We start from the raw sequence: 27,563 nt of genomic DNA on the forward strand, positions 1-27,563 counted from the left end.
GAGTTAAGCTTTAGTAGATTTCTTAAAGATGATGATTTTGTATGTTTTAGACCTTTCTTTTTATATCTTTTGTGTATATGCAATGTGGGTGTTTTTTCTAAGGCCAGTGCATGCCTTTTTCTCTCTAGCTTTTTCATGGTCTGAGCCTTAACCTTTGCACTTATGGAATGATTATGGAATGTCTTGAATACTGTAGCTCTTTTGCAACATTGTTTTTTCTCTAGTTTGCCCCCCCCACTTCCTCTCCAAGGCCTTAAGGTAGCAAGCATCCACGCTGATTCATAGCACATTTTCCGAGGACTGCACAGATATGTGTTTTACACATTTTACAACTGTTTTTGAGGCACAGAAGTATTATACATTGAATGCAGTTCTCATTAATACACACACATTTTTTGTGTAAAGCTGGAGTCAGTATAGATACAAATGGTTCAAACACATGTAAATGAGTTTTCATAGTGTGCTAATTTTTATTTTGTAATGCTTGGTGTAAATCACTTTATTATTGGAAAATATTCTGTTAATCAGGTAGTATACAGAATATCACTATATTTCTTTTATAAGTGCATGCCTTGATTTTGATTTGATAGGAAAATATACCAGTAAAATTATCTTGGATTATGTATTATTATGTCATAATGTGTGTCACAGTTTTGTGTGCACACTATTGAATATCCTTCTTGGACTGAAATTGCTTCAATGAATTACAGTCAGTCAGTTTGTAATTTTGACAGAGCCCAATACTGTTTTGCAACCTTTGTGAATGTGTGAGTGTAGAGGCCTCTTTTACAAAAGAAATCACAATGGCATATGTTTAGCAGTTTTAGGAATAACTTTAATCCAACTCTCTTCACACTGTGATTTGATTATGTATCCTGACTTTTGTGTGACAAACAGATTGATGCCAGTAAGCATCTTTTCTACAGCTTCAGGAATATCTTTGGTATGTGCAGAATCAGCTGTAACCCTTATATGATGTGCTGGTACAGTTAAGATATGGGAAAATTATGTAGATTGTGATTTTTTTTTCTCTCTTTCTCCATCTCTCCTCCGCTCTCTTCCTCCCCTCCTTTCTGGAAAGAGAATCATGAAAGGATTTTTCAGTGTTTTTTATAGATATAAAATATAGAGAATATTTAGATAAAATATATGATTCCTACTGTTAGCAAGAATTGTTAAGTAACACAACTTTCTGCTTAGTGACATGGATTTTATTAACATCAAAGGAAACCTTTGGAGCGAGTAAGTATGATATTTTTTTCCCTGTTCCCCTTTTAAAATGTTTTGAGGCTGAGAATTAGTGCATGGGAAGGCTTCTTTGATATGGAGCCCCTTTTTTTTCCTCCTTTTTTTCTCTCTCTCTCTTTTTTTTCTTTTTCTTGTCTTTTTTTTTTTTTTTTTAATATTGTTTTTCTATACATTTTCAAAGTGTTAGTTGTAGACCGAGAACCATAAAAACCCCATGACCAGCAATGAGGAATGAGTACGTCCCTTGAGATGATGATTCTAAAACCTTGCGCCAAATTACGACTTAAACTGACTGCTTGCAACCTTCCGTCGGTGTGTCATTTTTAAGGACAATTTATGTAAGCGCAGAATGCTCATTGTGATTTTCTTTTAAGGATTGGTAATGTGTAGTAGGTAGTAGTAAATTGGTATGGTTATTGATAATGCCTTCAATTTTTTTTTTTTTTTTTTTTTTCTTTTTTTTTTTCTTTTTTTTTTTCCTTGATTTTTTAAATATTATTATTATTATTTTCTGTTTGATTATTTTTATATATATTGTATTTTTTTTTTTTGTACTTTATTTTTTCCAAGTGCTAATTTCTATTACCTTTTTGTTTTGATGAAAGTGATATGAGAAGGAATAGTGATATTACTGTATTTTTAAAACTTGGGAAAGCAGTTGACAGTAATTTATTCATTCATTTTTATATCATTCATTATTATTACAATTTGTTTATTTTTTTGTTTTGTTTTGTTTTGTTTTTTTAGGGGGTGAGTACTTTTTGCATTGGTACACTTTCCACATGCCATGATTGAGGGGTATTTAAAGGTTTTTGCCATCTCCTGGAGAGATACGACAGACTATGTTATGCATATGTGTGCTTAGCTTTCAATTTACCAGGCTTTAAGTTCGCCATTTACCACTCTTACACATCAGCTTTTGAGCAGCGTCAAGGCACAGGCATGTAAGAACTCCAAGAGATTGTTTTTAGGGTTAGTTGTTATTACTGAAATCCGTAGAACGCTTGAACGCTTTTGGACTAAGTGTGCTGTGTTTTCATGGTGCAAATGTTGTTAAGTTGTTGTTTTTTTCCCTCACTCTCTCACACTTCATTTTATCTTTCTGACAGTAAAGATGGTTTGCACACTGACATTCAGGATAGATTAGGATGTGTTTAAATTTTTTTTTGTATTTTTAATGAAAGCAAAATCTACATGTGTATTAATATTTATCAGTGTTGCACAAATATTTATGCCTTTGGCAAATTAGGACATTTACTTGATAAGAACCTTGATTGGTGCATCTTTGCAATAATAAAAAAAAAAATCATCATCAAATTCTAGATACAGGAAATTGTCAGGCCAGTCATGATATCAGTTTAGTTCAAGTTCATAATATTAATTATCTCAAAGTATTTAGCTCCAAAGTTGATAACTATTGATAGCCAAATCACAAGAATATCTTCTTTTTCCTACTTTCTATGAGAAAATGTTTTTATAACCCATTTTTCATAGGTATTTAGAGGAAGAAGGACATTTTTTTGTCCCAAGTGCTCTTGAAGAAAATGACATGATTTTGATATCTAGGCATACATGTATTGCTCTACATCTAGTGAAGCTACATTTTTGTATTTTTGTATTCTTGTTTATTATGTATATCCAGAACACTCGCCTTGGCTCATTATTAACAATGACAATGCTTTTTAGCTTGCGAAAATTGCATAATGCTTTTACTTTGGCAGCTTACAGTAAGTTGTATTCTTTCTCTCTGAGGAAGTATGTAGATTATCCATCATAGCTTTTTATTAGAAAGTGGCAGTACATTTGCAGGAAATTCATTTAAGGGTGTTATAAGACTGGTAGATTTGACGGGGGAGAATACTCTGATTGAATCCATTGAGGATGTACATGGAGATACATCTAGTCCTCACAAAAAAGATTGTATTGTAGGATTGATATGCATTATGCAGTGCAAGCTACATTGGCCATCTAATTCTATTGCCTATTTTGCTTCTTGGTTAGGACTTCATGCATCACCCTTATTTTCATTAGCTTGCTTTCCTGGCTTAATGTTGGTACTCCATTTCTCTTCTGGTAAATGCTCATAGCAACCTGGAGAAGAAAAAAATATTGATAAGGATTTTAGCAATTCTTGCTGCAATTAGTGTTTCTGTATATTTCAAAAACGGAATATGTTTTTCTTGAAAGTTTTGTAGTAAGTGCTTTGCTTGATAGAAAGGCTTTACTAGGCATGACATCATGTGCAGTTGGCACTTGTGATGGTACAAGTGGGTTAACACATTTTGTAGCTTGTGTTTATACTAGTGGCTTTCTGTAGATTCAAAGACACGAATACATGCAGGTAACCTTATTTGCATAAAGGAGATACATGTGCAGACACATGCAGACTGTATGGATATTTAGTATAATCCAAAGGAGAATGGAGTTTCTGTTAAATGTCTTGGCTGAAATTTGTTGCCAATAGGCTACAAAAATTGTTGTTATGTTTATTTTTTTGTTTTTGTTTTTGCTTTATGTGCTGGAGGGTTATTCATTATTGGCCTTTTGTCACTGTGTACCTTTAGGTTTATGGTACTAAGAATTGAAGTGAGACATTGCCTTCATATATTTTAATAAGAGATCAAAGGAAATAGAAGTCAGGACATGCTACCATATCATCCAGGATTCATTGCCTGCTGTGCTCTGATCACCTGACTACTTGATCCTTAAGACGTGACTGCTGTACATTCTCTTTGAGCTTTAAGCACCCCAAGGTCCTGTAGTTACACTTAGGCCTCCCTTGTCAGGTATACGTGCAGGAAGTACTGGAATCCCCTATGCCTCGGGTGGTTCCGGGGGATCGGCAACCAGCTCTCAGGAGGATCTGTTATCGGGTCCCCATCCCACGAGCAGCCCCCGCCGACCCATGCGAGGTCTACAGCCTCCGCGACGCTATGCCTCTCACGCGACTCCTTCCAGGGAAGGGTCTGACCTCTCCACACCTCCAGATAGCCCCTATAATTCGCAGCACAATTTAGAAGTTTGTAATGGTGAGCTGTAGAGACGTGTCACGATAGTTGTCTGTTGTCATTTGTACTCTCTGTATTGAAGTATTTCACAGAACAGACTTTTGAGTCAGAGTTAAGTGTAGTGATAGTTCTTTAAAGTAAATATATTCCTTGGAACCCTTTTTTTATCTCTTTTCAGAAGATACCAAGGGAAATTTTAATATGTTGATGCACATTTATACATTGTTGTGATGTTTGGTGAAAGAAGCTTGATAGATTTAGATATTCATGTATTGTAAATTAAATTTGTGTGGGATTTTCTACTTGATTATTTCCTTATAACAACTATCTTCTATGATTTCTTTGTAGTCTTGCACCTCTCTTGCAAATGGGATTATTTATGTGGTTTCTCCTCTTTTAGATTTTGCAGAAAGCATCTCTTCTCTCTTAGTATTCTTGTAAAATACAGTATAAAACTCATAAATCAAAAGTTCTCAGTAGATTTAGTGTACATTTTAAGACTGTCCTACTATTACAAGACATTCGGCAAGAGATGTAAGCGGTGGTTTAGCGGGAGACAAGGTTGGAAACTGTTTCGTATGGGATGACCACCATTTCTCTTCCGGTGACAGGTAGGAGTGGTTCTCGTCTCCCTAGTGGCCTGAACCGAGGCTATGGTAGTGACCCCCGATTATTAGAGCACACCACGCCCACCAGTAGCCGTGGTGCGTCACCTGCCAGATCCCACGATTCTCCCTCTGCCTCGCAGTCTGATATCCGCCAAGGACCAAAGGGCTCAAGGCTACAGGCTCCTCAGGTGTGTTGCAATCTCAGTTTTTATTTGTTTTGTTTTATTTATTAATTTGTTTATTTTATTTTTTATTTATTTTTTTTTTAATTCTTTCAGGATGTCAAGAAGTCAGAATGCATACATTTTTGTCCTTTGGTTTCTTGCAAGAAATGCATAGGATTTTTATATATTTATTCCATGGCGTCTGCACAATACACAGATTCTTAATCTAATTTTCAATTAATATGAACTTAAGAGGATTGTTCATATTTGCAAGTAAATATCTTTTCATTATTAGTTTGAAAGGAAAAACTTGAAAAATGATTATACATAATATTTTTCTTCATAGTAAATATAACTTTAAGATGATCCTTGTCAGTTGTAAAGTTAGAATAGCTAAATATTATCAACTCTTTTTTCTTTAATTTCTTTGCTTTTATTTTCTATTTGCCCCACATACCACAAAGCTGTTAGTTATTCCAGCTTTCTCTTTTTTTTTTTCCACTTTAATTTCATTTTGTGATACACTTGTAGACTTCAGGAATATTAGGTACTCCCATCCCTCCCCCCACTACTGAGTTACATTTTTCTAAGTTGTTAATAATTGTGCTCTTGGTACTTCCTCTTCGGTCACTTCCCATGACTGCTACTTGGTGATCTCCCTCTTCATCTCCCTCATTACGCCTTGGCAGCCTAAGTTTTCGCCAAGGCGGAAGGTAAAGGCAGTGTGAATGAATAACGGCTTCTCCTGGCACTTACGTTTTTTCTTGTCTCTTTCTTAATTCCTCTTAAATGTGTGACCCTTTTCATAGTTTGCTCTCTTTGACCTAACACAGTTCACTGCCTTTCACTCACTTTTCACTTGTGTTCACTCTGATTTCCTCCACTCACTGCAACAGCGAGACTGAAGTTCTGCTCAAAGTGACTGGGTTTAGCTTTTGTCTTGTATTTTTTATGTAAACTTATCTTTAGACTATGGACTATGAGAGGGTTTTCATGGTTAGTTTTATGATGCATATTAACCCCTTGCCGCCAGATGGCATGTATGTACATGACATGGCATGCCTGGACTCCATTCTGGGTGGTATGTGTATACTTGCCATGGTGTGCCAATCCCACATTCCAGGGGCATGTATGGTCATGCAGTTTTTTTTTTTTACAATTATGGCAAATTTCGAGTTTTTGCCACTGAAAATGTGATGAAGTAGATGTTAACACTTTCTAGTTTTTCCTATATTTACATGTCATAAAGGCTTCTCAGGCTCCCAAGATTAGCATCTTTAGAATTACAGTAATTGGGCTGCAACTGGTGAAACAAGTGAGTCGCAGTGGGATTGAGTGTGTGTGTGTGTATGGAGTGGGAGAGAGATAAGGGAAGGAGTGGGGGAAGTGGCTATTGTGACAGATTGCAAAAGGGTCACATCACGCAAGGAATCAGGTGTAAAAAAAAAGAAAAGAAGAAAAGAAGAAGAAGAAGAAGGAGAAGGAGAAGGAGAAGGAGAAGGAGAAGAGAAGAGAGGGAGAGAGGGGGGGGGGGGCTTAGTAGTTGAACATGGGAATGAGAAGCAAGGTAGTTTACCTGACTGTTTATCGTGCTTATGAAGTTATAATAGAAACCTTGTGTAAAAAACAAAGTTTATTTTAAAAGATAATATGAAAAAATGCACAAGAAAATACAATAAAAACCTATGGTTATAACCCTGTGATAACACTTACTTCTTACTTTATTCAGAGTAAAGAATGAATAATGATCAATTATGGAGTCTGTACAACAACAAAAATATCATACATTCTTGACTTATCAGACTTTAGAAAGTAATGATACCTAAAAAATACAAAATAGTTTCTTAGTGTTACAAAGAGAAGGCAAGGAACACGCTAGGGTGATGACACGAGCTCCCGGCAGCTGGGCTTAGCCACTACGAATACCACCTGGGATGGAGGGCTTGCGTAGTAGAAAATCACCTGGAGGCACTGGCTTAGGAATAGGGTGGGCTTACTGGAGAGCATTTGAGGTATGGAAAGGACATTTGAAGTCTAATATTGAAATTTAGTATTTTGGTTCTGATTGATGGATACAGGTAATATGGAGGATTTGAGCTTGCATTGTGATGGTTTGGACTGGTTATCTGTGACAATTATACAGAGTACATGGTTCAAAGCCATATTATTGCACCTGAAAACAAACACTGAGAGTGCAGATGTTTCGCTTCACAAATTTTGTCCACAAATAGTAATGATTAACTTTGTGATATGTGAATTTTCCTTTAAATTCACTTTTTTTTATTTCAATGATTGTGATTGTGAAATTTTGCTCATTGTGATGGTGTTCACTGTTAACGCCTTTTGGATGAGGAAGAAATAATTACATAACAGCCATTAACAGGCATATATCTGAGAAATACAAAGATTGGGAAAATTTGTTTTGCCTTAGAAGAATCGTTGATAATGATGAAGAAAGAAAAAATATACATGTTTATAATCTTTTGACATAATATGGGTTTAGTTGAGTGTGGATGGTGGAGGATGGTTAATCTCCCGTGAGAGAGTTGCTTATTTATGTTATATCATGGAACCCATCCATGAGGGGTGAAGGTCCAACTAAGGAAATTAGGCATTTGCCCTGCTCACAGGTTTACCCGATTGGTGGACACTAATTTGGTGATAGAAAGTTGTCAGTTTGGTTATAAGACACACATTGGATCCTTGTGGATATAATGTATGGGTACAGATTAGTTGGATTAGAAGCTGATGATGTAACTATAGAAAGATCAGTTAAATTATATGTTGTTTTAGGATTTGGAAATATTAATAAAAGAAAAAAGAACTTATTCACCTTTCATATGCTGAGCTCTCTTATCTAATACTAGTAATTATATGTAATCCTAGAACTTTTTTTTTCATGATTTGTATTGCTATTCTAAAATGACACATATATGATTGTAGGGAATGAGGTCAGGTGTCAAACAAACCAATTCCATAACATTACTTACAACTTTGTTTCCACAGTGAATAAGCATATAAAGATTTATCTAGATTTGGATTGCATTTTGGAACACAATTTTATGGAAAGTGTCTTGTTGCAGATTTTCTTCTATCTCTGATATCATCAGAAATTAGGCACTAGTCGGGCTGGATTTGGCTTTGGTAACAAAGAAGGAACCAGCCTTGTCTTGTACTTAGACCTAAGGCTCAGAACCTATAAGTAAAATGTTTTTTGTCTTGTCACAATGTAGAACTCATGGTAGATGATCCTCACATAATAGTAGAAAGAAACAGAAGAAAACTTGTAGCAAATATCCTCTGAGACCTGTACGTCATCCCTCACAAAGTGTTCCAGGGTGAAAGAAAAGGGAAAAAGATAGGGATGTTGTATCAATCAACTTATTTTGTGTGATGAAGTAGGGAGATAATAATTTTTCTCCCCCAAGTTTTAAGAAAGATTATTTCTTCTTTTCCAAGTTTGAGTTCTTTTTAGATTGGCTTCATATATGTGTTGGTTATTCATAAAGTTGCTTCCATGTGAATGTGGCAGCTCTAAAGTGAAAGAGGTTGACAAATGTAAAAAAAAAAATTTACCTTCATGTTTCACTGTTCACTTTATTACTTCTACCTAAGGAATTAGGTATGAGAATAATAACTGGTAATGGATTTATAGAAATAAACTCTACATCTGTAACATTACATATATCATTGTAAAGTCAATAGAATGGTTTTCTGTTTTCATGACTCATTATTCTGCATGTGTGTTGGTGCTTTTAATCTTTTATGAAATACAAACTCTTTGTGATTAAGCCTGCAGTACACAGAGAATGTTTAGATAGGCCTGCGAATGAGTAGTGTGTGGTTTTATATCTATTTTTTCTGTATTTTATATATTATACAAATATATTTTGTGTGTGTGTGTGTGTGTGTGTGTGTGTGTGTGTGTGTGTGTGTGTGTGTTTATAAAAATGAATTTCAAAATGTTCTAGAATATATTTACTAATACCATGGTTTAGATTTACTAATACTATGGTGTACATCATGATTACGAAATGTATGATAATTTATTGTTTCAGCAAGTGGCATAAATTGATATTCCCGGCACCATTGACTTGTTTGACTCAACTCCGACATAATCTGGCATCTCTGGAATTTCAGCTTCTACCACTAGGAACCCCATATACATTTGCTTTTATGTCAACAGTTCCTGAATTAGACTTCCTATTTTCTGTTTAGTTCAGGCCTGGTGTGTAAAAGTTTATAGTAGTCAGGTATGATTTTCTAATCAGAGATCTCAGCTTGAGTTGACTTTGTGAAATCGGGGCGGTGGCAAGGTGCATTGAAGGGCTGACAGTAGAAGAGAAAATCCCCTTCTCTCAGAGCTCAACCACTCATCTGTCCTCCAAAGGATGAAAATGACTGGAAGTTTTTATACTGTCTTGGAGAGGAGAAGCATTGCTGTTCACAATGTCTCATGGTTTTACCGCACTTAGTGTTCCTAGGGGAATCTTAGTGATAAAGCATGCTTTGCCCGTGTCAGTATTGTCAGGTTGTCTCTGTCTCCCTGCTTTCACAGTTTGGTCTCTTTAAGTTCCTTTGTGTTCCTTGCTCTACATCGTATCAAACTTTATCATATATCTGTGGATGTGGCTGGATTCACAGATCAACCTGTATATCACAATCATAATGATGTGGGTTATTTCGGAGGCTAACCCATGGTTGTACCCCAATTACCTGTTAGGTGTGGAGCTGTTCTTCAGTTGTTTTGATCTCTGGAGATGGGCTTGTGAGCCTTGTGGAGCTCATATTCAAATCAAAACAAGGCTCAGTACCTCCAGGGTGTTTTCTCCATGGCCTTGTCTCTTTGATTAGCATAACTTTTTTTACTCTCCTCTCCTCTCCCCTTTTTCAACTTTTCAGTATGCTAGAACTCGATGGACCACAAACCGAGGCATTTGACAGACGTGATCTTTCTCTGTTGTCAGATGTGTGTTACTTGGATTTCGTTCCCTTTATACGTTTGATTCTATATATGGTCTTCATATGTGGAAGCAGAGCTGAGGGGTTGGGAAGGATTGTTTGGAGCTTGAGGGAATAAAGAGTGGGTCTGCTCTTTATTTTCGTCTTACATAGTTCTTGGATGTGTTGTGCAATTTCTTTGGTTCCTCAAAGTCATCTCGGTTGTTATGTCTAATTAGTCAGTCCTACCACGTTGCTGTAATCTTCGGCCCTACTTGTCAAACAGAAAAATATCCTTACCCACACTTCAACTTTTATTAATTATTGAAACCACTCTTAACATTATCAGTAGTATGATTAAAGGATTTATCATAATACTGATGAATTAGAGGGGGGCTATAGAACCACATTTGATTGCCTACATTGATTAAATTGTTGAATGTATATGGATCTAATCAATATTAGTTTTATACATATATCAGAATTATGATATTGCCTTTTAGAAAGTCAGAAGAAAGACGCAGACAGAGAGGAAAACTATGCACATCTTCACACATTAGACAATTACCATTACCAATGCATTCTAAGATAAAGAAAATCAATCACAAACAAAAACGGCAACTTCAGAACTCCTCTAAATTTACCCAGTCTTCAACTCTTTCACCACAGTTTTCTCTTTCTCTCCTCTGTGCAGGTGCGTAGCAGATTAAGTGCCCCATCGCCTGTACGTATACCAATGGGCGGGGCATCCGGACTTCCACAACCCACAGAAATCCCGCGGCCCAAAGCCACGGGTATCCCCCGCCCTGGGTCTCGGCTTCAGCCCCCTAAAGCCAGGTGAGGATATTGCGTTTTTTTTTATTTTTTTGTTTGGTCTAAATTTTGAATTTTTTTTTTCTGTGTTTTGTTTTTGATTTTGTTGCTGTTATTACATGGACTTTTTGTGTTTTTTTTTTTTTGTTATTGTTTTTTTTTAAAATTTTTTTTTTTGTTATCTGTGGGATAGTGTGTCTGGAAAGGTATTTTGCAATGGATTTTTCATGCTCTAGGGATAGTGTGTCAAAAAAAAATTAGAATAAAGGGAATTCATAAAAGAAAAAAAAAAAAAAGGCTTGATTTTAATATCCTCCCTAAATGCTGGTTTTGTTCTCACTAAAGTGCTATGAAATTAGATTAGTCACCCCAATTAAACAAACAAACAAAAAAAGATTTCAAATAAGTAGATAAATGCAAATTTCACAAAGCAAACTGCAGACAAGTAAACCATGCTGTTTGGGTAATTTGTTTTATACTTGATTACTTATCTGAAGGGCCTTCATACAGAAGTGTTTTCTTTATTTGTTACATCTATCACTGTCTTTGATACTTTTAACCAAAAGAAAATTATATTCGTGTTGCCCTTTCTAAGGAAAAATCGATCTTGAAATTTTCTACGAGTAATTACTGACATATTCTGAAGGCACACAGTTCTCTGGTGTCACACAAGTTTAGTATAAGGGGTTATTCTCTCTTTTCTAGTGGGGCTTGATATGTTTCCACCTCCTCAAATCACAGTACTGTTACTCCGGTTACAAATTCATTGTGTACAAATAGCATGGTTCACCTCTCCTGTAGAACATTGTTGTGTTTGCTAAGTGCCTAAGGGAAAGTGCTGCTGGCTATTATCAGATTAGAAGTCATTTTCAAAGTCAGTGGGGGAACTACACCATATTTTTATGACCCAACCGAGGTATCTACTTGTTTAAGTTGGGAACTGTTATACTTGTGTTATTTCTGAAAATTATTTGCACCCAGTGAACACTACGCTTTTTTTATCATTTTGTGTAGAGACTAGAGGCATTGATAATTGGAATTTAAATTAATAGTGATAACAGATCTTATTGCTTATCATTATTATTAGTTTTTGATTTTAAGTTTGCATTCTGTTTCTTAGTCAGTGATTTAAATAATATATGTAACAAGAATGTGATATAATTGCAAAGCTTTCTAAAATTGCCCATGGTCTGAAATACTTAAAGAATTGTGCTTCTTTGCAAATGTTAAAGCTCCCATATTTGTGTTGTAGTTGCAATGCAAGTGAACAGACAACATTGTAGGATTGCATATTTAGGCAAAGATGGTCACATAGGAATTAGTGTTATATGATTAAAAGGATAGACTTGATTTATTAGTTGTTGTCAAAGCCAGCATAAACCATATATCTAGGATACACTTGCTAAGTTTTCTGTGTGTCAATTTCACAAATTATATTCATGAATGACCAGTGAAGAGACAGGTAAGTGCACTTCAGTCAGCTTATAACTGCTAGGTCTCATAGCTAGGTGTTTACATTCTCTTCTTCTTTTTTTGTGTCCACATCTTCATGATAACTGTGTGACTTCGCTGGAGACTTCTCCCACTGAATTTTATAAGTCACTGATGTGTACTTTCGTATCTACATTTTGATAAACATTTTCTCTGTCTGTGGATGATCTTTGGTGTAGATGTTCTCACTGGTAACTTCTGCATGGTCTGGATTTTTTAAAAACTTTCAGTGAATTTGAGATATTCAAGTTCCACTGCACAGTCTTTAGGATCTTTGTAGTGCACTAGTGTATCTGGTTATCATTGCCATTATGTGTATGTGTTATATATATATGTTGACTTTCATTAATCTGTGTGCCAGGGATTTGGTTTCTTGCTAATTGGTTATTCATTTCACTTTAGCCAGACCCTACACTTTGGATATATATATTTTTTTATAGTATTAATGTCTTCACTTCAGAATTGGAAGTGCTTAGCTTATTTTTTAAATGTTTTATGCATTTTATAAATAATAAAGTTAAATAATTTATTAAATGATAAACATATATTTTTGTTTGTCAGTGTGAGGGACAGTGTACTTGTTCAGAAAATAAGTATTTTACATTGAGTATTTAGGATACCATATGAAGTACTCTGCCAACAAAGAAGTGTGGAGCAACTCACACAGTTCCTTATTATTCAACTTGCATAGAGGTTGGCTATTGTTTAGGGCCGATCTGTCTGTGATTTATCAGTTTTGCCCCAGTTTCCAAGGGAGGCAGAATAGTGAAAGTTGACCTATATGTGCATTCATACATATACAGATAGATATCTAAATTATACAAATAGCATCTAGACTCTATAGAATTCCAGTAATTTCCTTCAAAAATGAGATGCATTGTTATTATGTATGATGGAAGATTGGTTATTGGTTGCTTTTGTCATAAGATATTCTTGTTTACATCTAAACTTCATATGAATTTTTGGTGACTTGTTTGTGGGATCTAGATTATGTCTATATTTCATGTATAATTCCTCATTTTCCTAAACAATATATCATATTCATCAAAGTTTATGTAGCAAAATGTCATGGAGTCTTGGCTTCTAAATATTTTTGACCAAAACAAACTGTATCTCGTTCTTTGTCGGAAGATAAGTGATTACGCAAATAAGGTAGCACAATAGCTTTTAGGATCTTGGTTTCTAGATGTGTCCTCTTGTTAATGATAAGTAGCCTATTAGAATTTATATAGATGATATAGGGTAGTAGCAGGGTTGTTCTTGTTACAGGTGAAATTCAGGTATATTTCACTCTAAAGAATAATAAAGAGTTCATTTTTAATATCTTGTTGATTATGCCTGCATTAAGGAATATATATATATATACATGTTTCTTTGTTTTCCTCTATGAAATGAAAATTTCTGCTCTTCATTTGTTTGTTTTTTTCATGGTGTCCTTATAAAGGAAACTCATAATTATCAATTACGACTGTTTTAACCAAATATTTAAAAAGTAGAATAATTCATAGTTGCATCTTCCATTCTTATTTCCTGTCCATGCTTAAATCCTTCAGAGAAGTTTCCCTACTTTTGTAAATAAGGCAAAGCATTCTTCTTAAACGAACTCTCAAGTATTGTAGAACCAGGTATAATCTCCTTCGGAACTTTAAGACCCAACCTTTAATATTTATGCCTGAAGTCCATTCATTTAACATTTGGTAATATTTCTACAGGCAGGTAGCCATGAGCACTCCAAATTGTGTATGTAAATTTCAGTTGCACTTATATTTTTGAGTGTCTTGGGAGAGCCTTTTAGTTTATTGAGTTAGTTTATTATATCTCCTGTAAGTTAATGATAACATTGAAATCTTTAGTATTTTGGTATTATTCATAGTTTTTATATACTGGTACATGTATTAGCTTTAGTAATAGTAATAATTCATTCAGTAAAATATTTATGTTTGTTGTGTTTAGTATTTACCCATTAATGAGTTTTTGTCAAGTGATGTAACCATTCAGATCAAATTGAGCAACATGAATGAATGTCTGAAAAAAACAGAGGCTGTCTGTTGCTGTCCAGGAGGATGACAACCCAGGCTCTGAAGGATAATCTGGAAAGCCCATATTAAAAGTTAAAAGTGTCAAGATATGTTGACGTATTCAGGAACAGAGGGAGATATCATGTTAACCCTCTAGTTCAGGCTAACCATCATATATATTCTTGCTCACCAAAAAGGGGACATCCCCACAATTCCAGAGGGAAATTTTGACTTCATCATAACAAGTTTAAATGGTGACTGATGTAAAGAGGTTAACATGGCCTACATTGGAACTTGAATGTTATATCAGTGACTCAGTGATTTGTTTGTGAATGCAGGTATTGATGTAAGAGAAAAATGTTGAGAGACAGACCAGAAGGTTTTTATTTTCATAGTTGTTTGGTAAAGATTATTATTTACAAGAAACTGTTCTTATTTTATGAGCAAAAGGATACTAGTAAAGTGTACTGACAGGGTAGCAATAATTGTTGTTTCTCATATAGATATATATATATATATATATATATATATATATATATATATATATATATATATATATATATATATATATATATATATATATATATATATATATATGCATTTTAAAAATTTGTCTCTTACTTTTTTTTCTTTTCTCATTTTATTGTACCAAGAACTGAATTATTTTTCATTATCTCCCCACAGATCAGGATTGGTCCAACCAAGATTTCAAGCAGCGGCACAGGATGACTGGAGGGACGGATGCTTCTGAGACCCCCCTTGCCAGTCCTGAGGAGTCGCTGGGATCTGCCACAGGATTTGCTTAGGCTGTCATCAACTCTAGCTCAAGAATATGATTTTTTTTTTTTTTTTTCTTTCTTTTCTTTTATTCTTTTTCTTTTTTTTATTTGATTGTGAAAAGATTCTTCTAAATTTAGATATTTTCTTAAGTACAGTATATAAATATGTATGATAAATGTTAAATGGACTTTGTTACTACATTTATATTCATATGATAATTTTTCTCGTATGAGGATTACTCATAGTTGGTCTCAAATGCACTGTGGTGGAAGAATTTTATTTTTTCTTGTTTTCAAATTGGTGCTTTGGCCAAGAGCCATAATAAAAGGTGTTGCAGTGGTGAGCGTCTGATATGGTTATAATTACCTCGTTGAGAGGAGTGGTACTTATCCATGACCTAATTTACCTTGATCAAAGAGACAAGGACGACTCACCACCTGTATATCTGGTACTTTGATATTCAGTTACGTTTCAAGAGTATGTACAAGAAAGTGTGTAATTTTGAATGTGACTTAGTTGTCAAACCCTGTAAGGGCAATCCTACTGGTGGCAAGCCAGTCCTAGAAAATATTTAGAGTTTAGAGAAGAAATTCAAGTGGCAACAGTGTGATACCCCAGTGGTCTATTGGCCGCACATTCCAACTCTCTTCCTGGTCCTTAGGTTCTGGACCCCTTAGCTGCCGACAATAGTGAGGCCTTCCTTCGAATCTGCATCATGCTGATCTAGCCCCCCAACCCCCCAAGTTAGATGAGAGGAGTAATAATGCAAATTTTTTCACTTCCTCGTGTCGTTTTATTACACAGGTTTAGGCTTTGTAACCCTTTGCTTCTTATATAAGCTTTAAGCAATAAGTATTTCTAATCCCGACTTGGTTTTGGATAGCAAGGATCTAATAGCGAATCAGGGAATCGCAAGTTGTTAGACAGTTTTTTAATAATGTCTTAGATCGTTAAAAAAAAAATAGAAGAAAGAAAAAAAAAGGTTAAAAAAAAATAGAAGAAAAAAAAAAGTTTCTGAGACAACAGTTTTCTCAACAGTTGAAGTTGAGGCAGTAACTTGCATCCTCACTAACACCAAGATGACCAATATGCTTTAGGGAAGACAAACAACCAATGATAGTACCTGCTGATAATTTTCTTTTTTGTTTATGAACAGTGACCAATAGGTTTTAGGAAAGAAAGGAGGGGATCCAGCAATAGTTGTCTGTGAAAAGGCTGTTGTAATGCCCCCAAACATAAGCAACTGTTGAGAGCTTGTGTACCTGCATTTTTTCAGAGTTGATTTTCAAGCCACATGTCAAGGTATTAGTGGGTTTAGGTCGCGACTGATTAGGCACTGTGCCGGGTGCGGGGAGGAGGGCCACTGTCATTGGAGTAGATGGGATACCTTATTGATATTTTTTTTTCTTTTCTTTTCTTTTCTTTTTTTCCACCAACCCTCAAATTACCATATTATGTCTTTTTTATTTATTTTTAAGTCGAATGTGATTCTCAGGTTTTTTGCGAGGTAGTTTATGACACTGCCTTTTTTTTTCTTTCTTTTTTTATTAGAGAGATCATCTGGTGTACTAGTATATCAAGTGGTACTACTTCAGAAATTCATTATTGTGAAGTGATGCATACTGACCTACTCTGAACTAAGAATTGCAGATGGTTTGCAGTGACACATTTTCTTAAGAGAGATATGTTAAGTGTGATAGATAGCCTTTTTGTCATTGTTGACTCTCATTTTATTTGAAATGATTGATATTATTAACAATGTTTTTTACATTGTACTCCACATTTTTGCCATTTTATGATAGGGATTTTCATTTCCTCTCTCCCATGGTGAAAGGATCTGAATGCTTGAGTTTTGTGGTTGGAAACACACTGTGAACATGCCTTTTTAATATGTATTCACTGTATATGAACTTCCCAGTATTCCTGATGTTGGTTGTGAGTAGAACTTTGCATCTAGATATCTAAATAGTGATGGGATTGGGTTGAGTGGGTATCCTGATAAAATTAAGGAACTGGGAGATTTCATTACAAATTTCGTCCTTAATCCCTCCTACGGAAACAAATTTTTTACAACACCCGGAAATCTTCTGAAACCCTCCTTCAGAATGTAAATGGAAACCCTCCTTTAAAAGACGAATGGAAACCCTCCTTTAAGCGTTTAATGGAAGCCTCCTTGGTACGTAATCTCTTTGTCAGAAGAGGAGACCGAAAAAGAGTAATATAATTTTTTTCCAGTCTTTTTTTTTTTTTAATGTTACATCAGGGTGATAGTTGGCTCACAAAGACCATAGAAGGTAATGAAAACAAAGCTTACAACTTCATCCATTACCTCTGAATGATATCCAGGGTGTTAGTGTATACCAATGAGAAGGATAACGATTTGTTAGGACTGATCACGGTAGCCTTATGCAGTGCTTGATATTTTCTTTTCTTGTTAGTTTTGTTTTTTTCTGCTTATTTCTCAACGAATTCTTATGCTGGGTAGGTGTGCTTCTATTAGTATGATTCTCTTGTTAAGAATTAACATGTGCTAAGTTTCCTTTGTGTGAAAGTGTGACCAAAAAATGTTTACCTTGACTGGGGAAAATTTCTTGGAAATTCTACAGTATTTTAATAGTGGTATTTGCATTTGAAACTGATTCAAACAAACAAGGGTTCTCCTTTCTACAAATTTGTATGAATTCGGTTCATATGTTGCTGTATTTGAAGACTGGTAGTAGTTTGATTATAAGCATTTCTATTTTTTAATGGAGTTAATTGTTTTGCTACTTCCATCACTCCCTTTCTACATATATATATATATATTTTTAAAAATTTAATGATTTACCTTGACTTCCTTACTGTCAGGAAAAAATGTTAGGTTCAATATGCTTCTCTAAGAAGTTGTTAGAACAAGTGGCTAACCAGAATGAGTCTGCACTTACTACCAATGATTTGTATGTATGAGAAAGTTTACGTTGTTTGATTTATCGTCACTTCACTCGCCTAAGGTGAATGCAGTGGACACACAAGTACATCTGCTTGTTTTGTCAGTTTTATGGCTTTAACCTTAAAGAGAGTTTCTTTTTCGGATAAAGATATTTTTAAATTTAGATGTTTCCTTCATTTTTTTCTTGACACGACTTAGAATATCTTTAGGTATGTATAATGGATCCAAGTGCCAAGAGTTTCAGACTTAAATGCTGTTGTGTATTAGACATGCAGCAGATAACAAGAAAAATCTTGACTGATATAGCAGGTTATGAGTTTTATCCTAGACTGAAAGAAAAAAAAATGTGATATTTACATAGACTTTGAATGTACAGTTTTATGGGAATAGTATTTCTTTGGTTTCATATATTGTATTCTATTGGCTCCAAATTAAATATTAGTCAAGTACAATAGATGTTTGTGCCTTAGAGAAAAATCGTCATTAATAAATGACTCAAACACAGTCAAAAGAACTTGGATGCAATCACACAAAATGGCATGTCAAAACTTACTGAATGGTAGCCCTTCTGGTGTAAGTGTCACTGGTTGGAAAAGCAGTATGCATCTTCTCTTTGCATTATGATCATATTTTGTAAAGGTTATTGTTGGTATTGTGATTATTGTGATTATAATTTTTCCTTTCTCCTTTTTTGTTCTGATTTTAAAGTTTGAAAAATGAAATCTTTATATAAAAGTAATCTGTGTTTAGTATCTTGTGAACATCATTTGATTTTGTCAGTACTGGGGTATTTTTAATACAGTAAATTATAAAGTGTGTGACTGATATGTATACTTATTTTTTTCTTTTTAATTCTTCTGTCAAACTTTATGTGAATATATGATAAATTGACTCTTTACCTGTAAACCTGAAATGCAGTAAATTTGTGGTGTACAGTTGCATTGTGTGAATGATAAAACAGACAGACGAAGTGATGATGAAGGGTGCCAATATTGTGACCCATGCTGACATCTATGGTAGCTATAATTCTCACTTTTAAGGAAAATATCTATTGATTGTTTATCACATGACAAAAAAAAGAAAAGAAAGAAAAAAAAAAAAGGTTCTCCAGATATGTTGGAATAAAAACCAGTTACATAGTAATCTACGAGAACAAAATCCTTTATGATTAAGTTTTATGAATATTGTTATTTTTATTATTTATTTTGTTTTTATTATTTATTTTCATTTTCTCCTTTCGTGCACTGGAGAAAAGGTGAAGGAAGGGAGGTAAGGGTTTTTTCTTTCAGTTTTGTTATTATTATTTTTTTTATATATGTATTTTTTTTTTTTTTTGTATAATGATTAATACAATTGAGTTGTTTTTGTGAAACCAGAATTTCCGGTGTAGGTTGAGAGGCTTGTATCAAATGAGCAAAAAGTTATTAAAACTTCCTGATGATAATATCACTTAATTTGTAATGTTAAGCCTATTAATTTTTTCATGTAAATATCTTCAAAAGGACTTTGTACCAAGATTGAGATAATATCCCCATTATTTTTTCTTCTTTTAAAGAGAAAATAAACAATGATTAGCAGCGGGACAAGAACATGATTTCCTAACATCTAGAAATGTTTAGTTTAACACATTCCCTTACCTTCTTGTCATCACTTTACCTAAAGGGTAACAAGTGTCTTAGCACGAGTCCTGTGACTCACGTCTGTTGATATACTGTGCTTAAATCCTATTTAGTGAATGAAAATTGGGTGAGGATATAATTTATGGTGGGTTCCTATTTATTTACTTCAGAATTAGTGTATGGGTCACTAATTGATATTGTTGCTTATTTGCATTCTAATTTTATAGTGTGTATAATCATTTGAATAATGGATGCTTTGCATATAGTTCCGTGTCTCCAGAGTCTGAAGACATTATTTTTAATAAAACCAATAGTGTATGAATCTTTTATTTCCTAGTGAGTGGTTTATGAGTGGAACATTGAAGCTTTTACCTTTTGCTGATGGAAGTTGCTCAAAAAGTCAAGATTTTGACCCAGGAGTCCAAATATTTACAAATCTTTGATGGAATAAAACAAACATTTAAGGTTACTTATTTATTCTAGCATGATTACAAACAAGTTTGGAAGTTTTCACAAGATGATGAGTAGACATCACAAAAATCTTGACGTGGGAATAGCAATGGACACAGTGCTGACCTAAACAATACAAAAAAAATTTATAGAATTTTTCTTAAAGTCATTTCATACAACTCTTCAAATACACCAAGATTTGGAATGCAAGCCCAGCCTCGGCACAATCAAAAATGTGTTATGATCAAACAGGATCAAGTCATAGGTGGCAAGTTAGGTTATGAGGGCTGTGCCACCAACTGGGCTGTGCAAGGGTCAGCACTGCATGATCAGCACGAGCATCTAGCACCAAGTTCTGTGCTTCATGGTTTCTGCAGTTTTCATAACCCTTCATAAGATTTAGTAACATAGAACCATAGATCAAGCTTCATCTTGGTACATGTCGTCTTTTATTATTTTTTCTTTTCTTTTTTTTGTAGTAAAAATAACATATATGAGCCATGATGAAGTTAAAACCTACTGTCTGTGATTCCTAAACTTATACATATAACCTGTTTGTCACTAGCATTTGTTGACTGTTGATCTGATAATTCTGCAGATATATATCAATAAATACTGATAACCCTACAAGTTATGTCAACCATGAAATCTGAGCATCCATTTGTGCAACCAATAGAGAGCCTGTGGAGGATAATTTCCAGACATACCACTGATCTTGTCCTGCAGGCCAGTTCATGAGCTGGTAGGAGAAAACCACAAAACATTGTTACCTTTCCTTCCTCTAAACCAGAGGTGCATTTGTTACAGATTCCTACCTGTAAATTTTAACCTTTTTAAAAGATGTTTCCTCTTACAATAAATCTCTCAACCTGAATCTTTTTCCTACTCATGGCAACTGGTTTCTCTTCTTTTCTCCTTATGCATGGCAATTTTCCACCAACTCCAAGTAACTACAGGTAAATTTTATGTGTTAAAGGAATCCCTTCCCTTGGTTCCTACATGCCGTGTTTGGCAGTTTGATGCACAGACTGTGTTTATTTACAAAGGAGATTTGCATCTTGGAACAACAGATATCTGAATGTATGTATGCATTTCATACAAGAAGGCATTATAGTCATTTATGAAAAATGAAAAGCCTAATAAACTGACATCCACAGCTTAGTACCTTTAAGACCATGACAACCAAATAGTAAAGCTAAAAAGAAGAGGCTCCTCAGTAAAATACCAGTAAATGTATTTTGTACAAAACAAATAAGATGAAAAGACATCATATCCACATTAAAATGTATTCATTAATGAGATAAAGCACTGTTTGGAATAATAGAAACTTAAATTATTGCTTTGTTTAATCTAGAGCACAATCTGATTAAATAATCAGTTCCTTTAAAATTCCACAGATTTAAAAATTTGTAACGTCAACTTCCAAGATGCACAGTCTAATAGTAGGTATCTCTTCCTAACTTTAGGATATCAAGAAAATACAGGAATATTAAACTACCAACTTACATTATAACAGAAATATCAGTTACACAATTATGATAATGAAAAATGTCTTCCATCTATAAATAAATCAAACAAACACGTGCTTTTGAGGTCAACAACATTGGCACTAAAAATCTTAGAAAAAAAACTAAAATAATGCATACTTTCTGATCCTTTAATTTATATATAAAAAAACAAACAAAAAAACAAAACAAAACACATTAACCTAACAACATTTCATGAACACACATCCATATTGAAGGGAAACACATTCAAATTAACATTTATTACCAGTCCTCACATGCCATTTGTGGTATCTGAAACCGGAAATAGAATTTGTATAACAGAAACGTTTTTTTTTCCAATATATGCAAAACAAGTGTGTTTCCAATTTTCTTCACATATTTTTCTTGTAAAAGTGTATATATTCAATCTAAATGAATTTAGGTGGAGTTAAGGCATTAATAGGTATAATTACATTAGTCTTTTGTAATGAATAGGCTATAGGCTGTATTACCCACATACTAATTGTAAGCGTATGTGCATACATTTGTCATTATCAGCCTCAATCACTCAAAAGATTGTAAAAATTTTCTATGAACCACAAATGAAAACTTGAAATATGGAAATTCACTGTTCATGAACCCTAAAAAAAAGAGAGAATATTGGAAAATTCAAATCCATACTTCACTAGTAACAGAAAGCCCTGTACACATTCCCATGTAATGTGCTTCACAGACTGTGCATGAACACACGTACAGTTTGTAATAACCTATATGGTTAGCCACAGTAAAGGGCACAATAGCACTTATATACAGTTTATGGAGCTAAACTGTACATAAAATACCTTTAGCATACAAAGTGAATGACCATACAGTTCCCATATTAATACTGAATGTGTACATGAACACTGCACATACATAACATGAAGCCAAACCCTTCTTTTACCACTCAGAAATCCACAAGGGCATGCATGTGAGATACAGTTTCTTAGTATAAAGGATTATACTTTTTATAATTGTTTTTTCAATATTCAGTATGTACAGGAGCTGGGTGCCAACACCAGCAATAGCTGATGGCCCAAGCTGTCACGACAACATTTTTGCTCGCTCTTAAGCTCTATACTTAAGAGTCTTTGGAGGTATAGTTGTGGTGAAGACCAGTGCAGTTAATCTAACATATGAAAAGCTTTGGTTCTAATGTGACCAGTTTGGGAGATATAAAAATAAAAATAAAAGATTGTGCCGGTAAGGAAAGTGTGTGTGTGTATACCAGCTGATACAAAAAATTCCATTCCAAATTAACTTTCATCACTTGATTTGATTTTGAGTAACTGTTAACTTTCAGCAAAACCTGGATCAAACATCACTAGTCCTTCAACATGAGTCGTGCTATGCCAACTGCTCCACAAACCTTGGTATAAAAATATTAAAAAACATTTAAAAAACTGTTACTATTGAATCCAAACAATCTTGAAATGTGAAAAAGAAACGTTATCTATACAAATGAAAAAAAAAAGGAGAGAAAACACAAAAAATATGAACTATCCCTGATGCACAAAATCTTAGCCAAATTAGCTGGTCCCGACCAATTTACTGAGTAGGGAACTTCATGCAGCTGAGGACAGCCTGTGATGTGTAGTGGCGCAGTTACTGTCACTTCGAAAAGAACTAGAGTATTGAAAGAGATCATAAAAATAATGCAACCGAGCCTGCTTGTTACATATAAATTGATATCAAAGTAGTAACTATTTCATAAAAAATGTTCATCTGCTTCTTAATAAGATACAACTTTTTTTTTTCATTGTAAATTAATTCAGTAAATACAAAAATATGTTTTAGTATTCAGCTACTAACTATTGTATTTCTATTTTTCTTTTTTAATAATCTGTGATCAACACTGCAAGACAATATTTACTAAGCTGATGAAGAAATGTTTACACCAAAAATTCAAGAAAATCTACACCATGATCTTAATAGGTGTAGACAATCATTCCATTATATAACCTATTGAAAATCTTTAGCCTTTTATACAATTTTGTGGGGGGGAGGGGCAATGTGGCATGTATAACTTGATAGTAATATTACAATTTCCATTAGTTTCATTCCTTTTTTATAAAACAAAAAATTCATCTTCTTCATAACTAACGGCAAACAATTTCTAAACTATTCAATGCTCAAACTCCCGATAAAAGAATTTCTTAATTAAAAAAATTAACATTTTAAGTCTACGATCACTTCTGAAATAGATGGATATTTCGTGATGTTTCCAGACAGGATGGAGAGGTGCCCTGGCTAGAAGGTCAAGCCAGTCATTCACAATTCTCTCAAACTTGATCAATATAAAACTGATCTATAAATGCACTACATTTTCCTCCTTTTTTTTGTGTTTTTTAATATATATTTTTTTTCCTTTTCAAACAGTGGGATCATCGTCTTCACTCTCCATCCCCAGGTCATATATTGGGGAGCTATTTTCCTCCTAGGCCTTGACGTGGTCAATGCGACGCACAGCACAGCACAGGACCATCGAGAAGATCATGGCCAGGATTTCGATCAGGACGATGGCAGCCACCACGCCCAGGACCTCATAGCTGTGGCTGTGGATTAGCTGGATCATCTTCTTGGCACAACCCTGCAACACACGTGGGGCATTTAGATTCTGGTGCATTAAAAGTATGTGAGTGTGTGTGTACGGAAGTATGCGTTCGTGTACATGCTTTTGCTCTCTCCCTTTCACTTTCTTACTTACTCGCTCGCTCCAACCTGTCACTCACCTCCTCTCATCTTCTCTCATTTATTCACTCAATCTCTACTCACTCACTCACTCACTTCCTCATTGTCTCTCATTCATCCACTCACTCTCTCATTTACTCTTTTGCTCACCTCTCACTCACTCACTCATTAACTCACTTTCCCACCCAGGCACTTATTCTCTCACTCTCTCTCTCTTTTTGTCTCTCTCTCTCTCTCTCTCTCTCTCTCTCTCTCTCTCTCTCTCTCTCTCTCTCTCTCTCTCTCTCTCTCTCTCTCTCTCTCTCTCTCTCCTCACTCACTCACTCACTCACTCACTCACTCACTCACTCACTCACTCACTCACTTTCACTCACTCACTCACTCACTCACTCACTCACTGTGTGTGTATATGTGTGTGTGTATATGTGTGTGTGTGTATGTGTGTGTGTATGTGTGTGTGTGTATGTGTGTGTGTATATGTGTGTGTGTGTGTGTGTGTGTGTGTGTGTGTGTGTGTGTGTGTGTGTGTGTGTGTGTGTGTGTGTGTGTGTGTGTGTGTGTGTGTGTGTGTGTGTGTGTGTGAATGGTAAAACACTCTTCCGTGCTAATACTATGAAAGAAAAACCCACAATACAAAAACTATTGTATTATGGGTTTTTCTTATATATATATATATATATATATATATATATATATATATATATATATATATATATATATATATTCATATACACACAAAAAACTAAAACCCTTACATATAATTAAAAAAAATCAACAGCAGCAAAAAAATAAAACGCTCAGTTAAAAACAAGGCCTCCCGTCATGGCCAGACAAGGCCCCACACAAAGGCCCACTGCCCTTTACCTCAGTGTAGATCGAGCCTGTGATCTGTGCCCCGATGGACAGGTTGCGAGTGGCGTCGCACAGAGCCTTGTCCTTCTCGATACAGCAGGATTCAGGCACTTTGTAGGCACCGATGGCCCCTCTGATGCCGATGTCCAGTACCCCACGCTCGTCAGCCCCGTTGAAGCGACTCTCGGCCCAGTCTGTGGGGCCCTCCGATCCGCAACACATCAGCTGTGGGAGGCAGACCCGAGGTTAGAGCGGAGGGGAAGTCGTACATGGGAAATACGAGCTAAGGAGGACTCTATATAAACAAATATTATTGTGTCGATGTTTTGCTAATCTTAAATTCAAGGAATAAGGGTAGAGAACTCACAAAACATCTATATTCCAACACGATTAGGGAAAATATTTCGCTCAATACCAGAAAACATCAAAAGACAAACGCAAAAAAAAGAAAACAGCAGCAGCAAACAACCCACCTCGGACTGGATGACATCGAAGGCCTGTGTCTTGAGCTTGTTAATGCCGTAGTCGTGCTGAATGGACTTGGCCAGGGAACTCTTGGCCAGGTCCGTGAATCGCTCCTCGTTCGTCTTGAGCCACACTCCGGCGGCGATCTGACCGGCGAACAGGACCAGGACCAGGGCGAAGAACTGGGGCCGAGGAACGTTATTCTCATTACCTTCGCTCATCGGAAGTGACAGTTCATCTGACAGCGTTCTCTTATACTTTTAAATTATTATCATTATCATCATCGTCATCATCATTATTTTATTTATTGATTGATGTTATTTATTTATTTATTTATTATTATTTGAGGAGGGATACCAGGAAGTGATTCTTTCAAAAAACAATGAGAAACGCGTCGAAACCGCAATTATTACAACAACCCTAATAATACCACTCTTTGCTTAACCCTCCACCAAAAGTAGCCAAGTAAGCCCCCCCCCCAAGTAAGTTTCCTTCCACAGAACCGAGCAAGCGCCTCACCGTGGCCAGCATGCACTGCGACTCCTGGAAGGCGCCGCAGCATCCGAGGAAACCCATGATGAACATGACGGCGCCCACGGCCATGAGGAAGTACAGCACGTAGTTATAGCCGTCGAGATCCGCGGTGACCGGAGCCATGTTCGCTCCGTCGAGGTGCATCCATAGCGACGTGCCCAGCAGAGCGCCGCCCAACAGCTGTAAAGGGGAACAGAGGGGAGGGGGTTAGTGCTGGGTGGCGGAGAGGGGCGTCTATGGGACACCGGGATTACGAGTTCAATGTGAATCAATGATTGATTGAATGGACTAATTAATGAATACACAGACACGTACACGCACACACATACACACGTACACATGTATACGTTTATGAATACAAATAAATAAATAAATAAATATAGAGAGATAGATATACATTATATATGTATGTATATGTATATATATATATATATATATATATATATTATTATTATACTATTATATATATTATATATATATACTAAATAATATATATAATCTACTATATATCATATATGATCAACAATATTACTCATTCTATACTATTACATTTAATAATAATATTATATAATACTAATTAATATATACACAAAACATACAACATCATACACTACTATACATATACTATTATAATACATATATAAATAATATATATATAAATATAGAGATATAATATACATTATATATTATTATATGTATATAATATATTATATTATAATATATATAATATATATATATATATATATATATATATTATAATATAACACACACACACACACAAACACCAACCTACTATATACTACCCCACACATATAAAAAGGTTACATTCCAACAGCAGTGACGTCACAAATCAACTTGACCTTTCCAGTTGCACAAACATCCTACGGTTATGACGTCACACTCGGATGCCTCAATCCTTCATGACGTCACATCCTTCCCTTTGCGATAAAAGACACAATCCACTATTCTTATTTTTTATTTTCTTTTTTTTTACTCGCATTTCAGAGATGCTGTAAGGAGGAGGGGGGCGGGGGGGGGGGGGCGAGAGGAAGAGAAGGCAGGGAAGAAGTGAGAGAGATTATGCAAATTCGAGAAATCAAGAAACAGGAGAATAAATAGGGAGAGAAAAACGGAAAAAACAGAAAGAAACGCTTATATATATATATATATATATATATATATATATATATATATATATATATATATATTTTTATATTATTATATTATATTATATTTTATTTTTTTTTTTTTACACAATACGAACTCCTTTCTTTAAAAACAAATAATAACAACAACAAAGATAACACCAAACAATAATACAAAGTGTTTAAATAATATTAATCGACAGTCGTTCGTTTACCAAGTAAAGGATTCGAGTCTTTGAGAGAAAGAAAAAGAGAGAGAAGAAGCGAGAAGAAATAATAAT

The 27,563-nt window shown here is 34.9% G+C and overlaps 2 protein-coding genes across 6 annotated transcripts in view; one reads left to right on the forward strand and one right to left on the reverse strand.

Moving 5' to 3' along the window:
* The window catches only part of LOC119583953 (SLAIN motif-containing protein 2-like), a 43,956-nt gene extending 24,019 nt beyond the window's left edge, over window positions 1-19,937 (forward strand). For 2 of the 5 annotated variants that reach the window (XM_037932662.1, XM_037932659.1), the window contains 5 exons: window positions 4,035-4,277; window positions 4,868-5,052; window positions 5,718-5,741; window positions 10,664-10,806; window positions 14,976-19,937. In XM_037932662.1, the coding sequence (XP_037788590.1) occupies window positions 4,035-4,277; window positions 4,868-5,052; window positions 5,718-5,741; window positions 10,664-10,806; window positions 14,976-15,042 (662 nt within the window). In that variant the 3' untranslated portion in view covers window positions 15,043-19,937. The remainder of the gene's footprint in view (window positions 1-4,034; window positions 4,278-4,867; window positions 5,053-5,717; window positions 5,742-10,663; window positions 10,807-14,975) is intronic. The other 3 variants (XM_037932661.1, XM_037932660.1, XM_037932663.1) reach the window with 2 other exon arrangements.
* A 141-nt stretch (window positions 19,938-20,078) lies between these two features.
* Window positions 20,079-26,319, reverse strand: LOC119584010 (tetraspanin-1-like). Its single transcript, XM_037932664.1, has 4 exons — window positions 26,123-26,319; window positions 25,612-25,785; window positions 25,151-25,363; window positions 20,079-24,185 (listed from the first exon to the last, which is right to left on the reverse strand). The coding sequence occupies exons 1-4, from the start codon at window positions 26,279-26,281 to the stop codon at window positions 24,033-24,035; spliced, it is 699 nt and encodes a 232-aa protein (XP_037788592.1). The 5' UTR covers window positions 26,282-26,319; the 3' UTR covers window positions 20,079-24,032.
* Between the last annotated feature and the right edge of the window lie 1,244 nt (window positions 26,320-27,563).

Source organism: Penaeus monodon, chromosome 2 (assembly GCF_015228065.2).
Source record: "Penaeus monodon isolate SGIC_2016 chromosome 2, NSTDA_Pmon_1, whole genome shotgun sequence".
NCBI classification, from domain to species: domain Eukaryota; kingdom Metazoa; phylum Arthropoda; class Malacostraca; order Decapoda; family Penaeidae; genus Penaeus; species Penaeus monodon.

What these genes read in the sequence shown, in the direction of transcription:
- LOC119584010 (XM_037932664.1), bottom strand. Translation starts at nt 26,281, where the DNA reads ATGCACCTCGACGGAGCGAACATGGCTCCGGTCACCGCGGATCTCGAC. An exon ending in CGCAGTGCATGCTGGCCACG is followed by an intron (nt 25,786 to 26,122) that starts GTGAGGCGCTTG and finishes CCTCGGCCCCAG; the next exon opens with TTCTTCGCCCTGGTCCTGGT. An exon ending in TCGATGTCATCCAGTCCGAG is followed by an intron (nt 25,364 to 25,611) that starts GTGGGTTGTTTG and finishes TGCCTCCCACAG; the next exon opens with CTGATGTGTTGCGGATCGGA.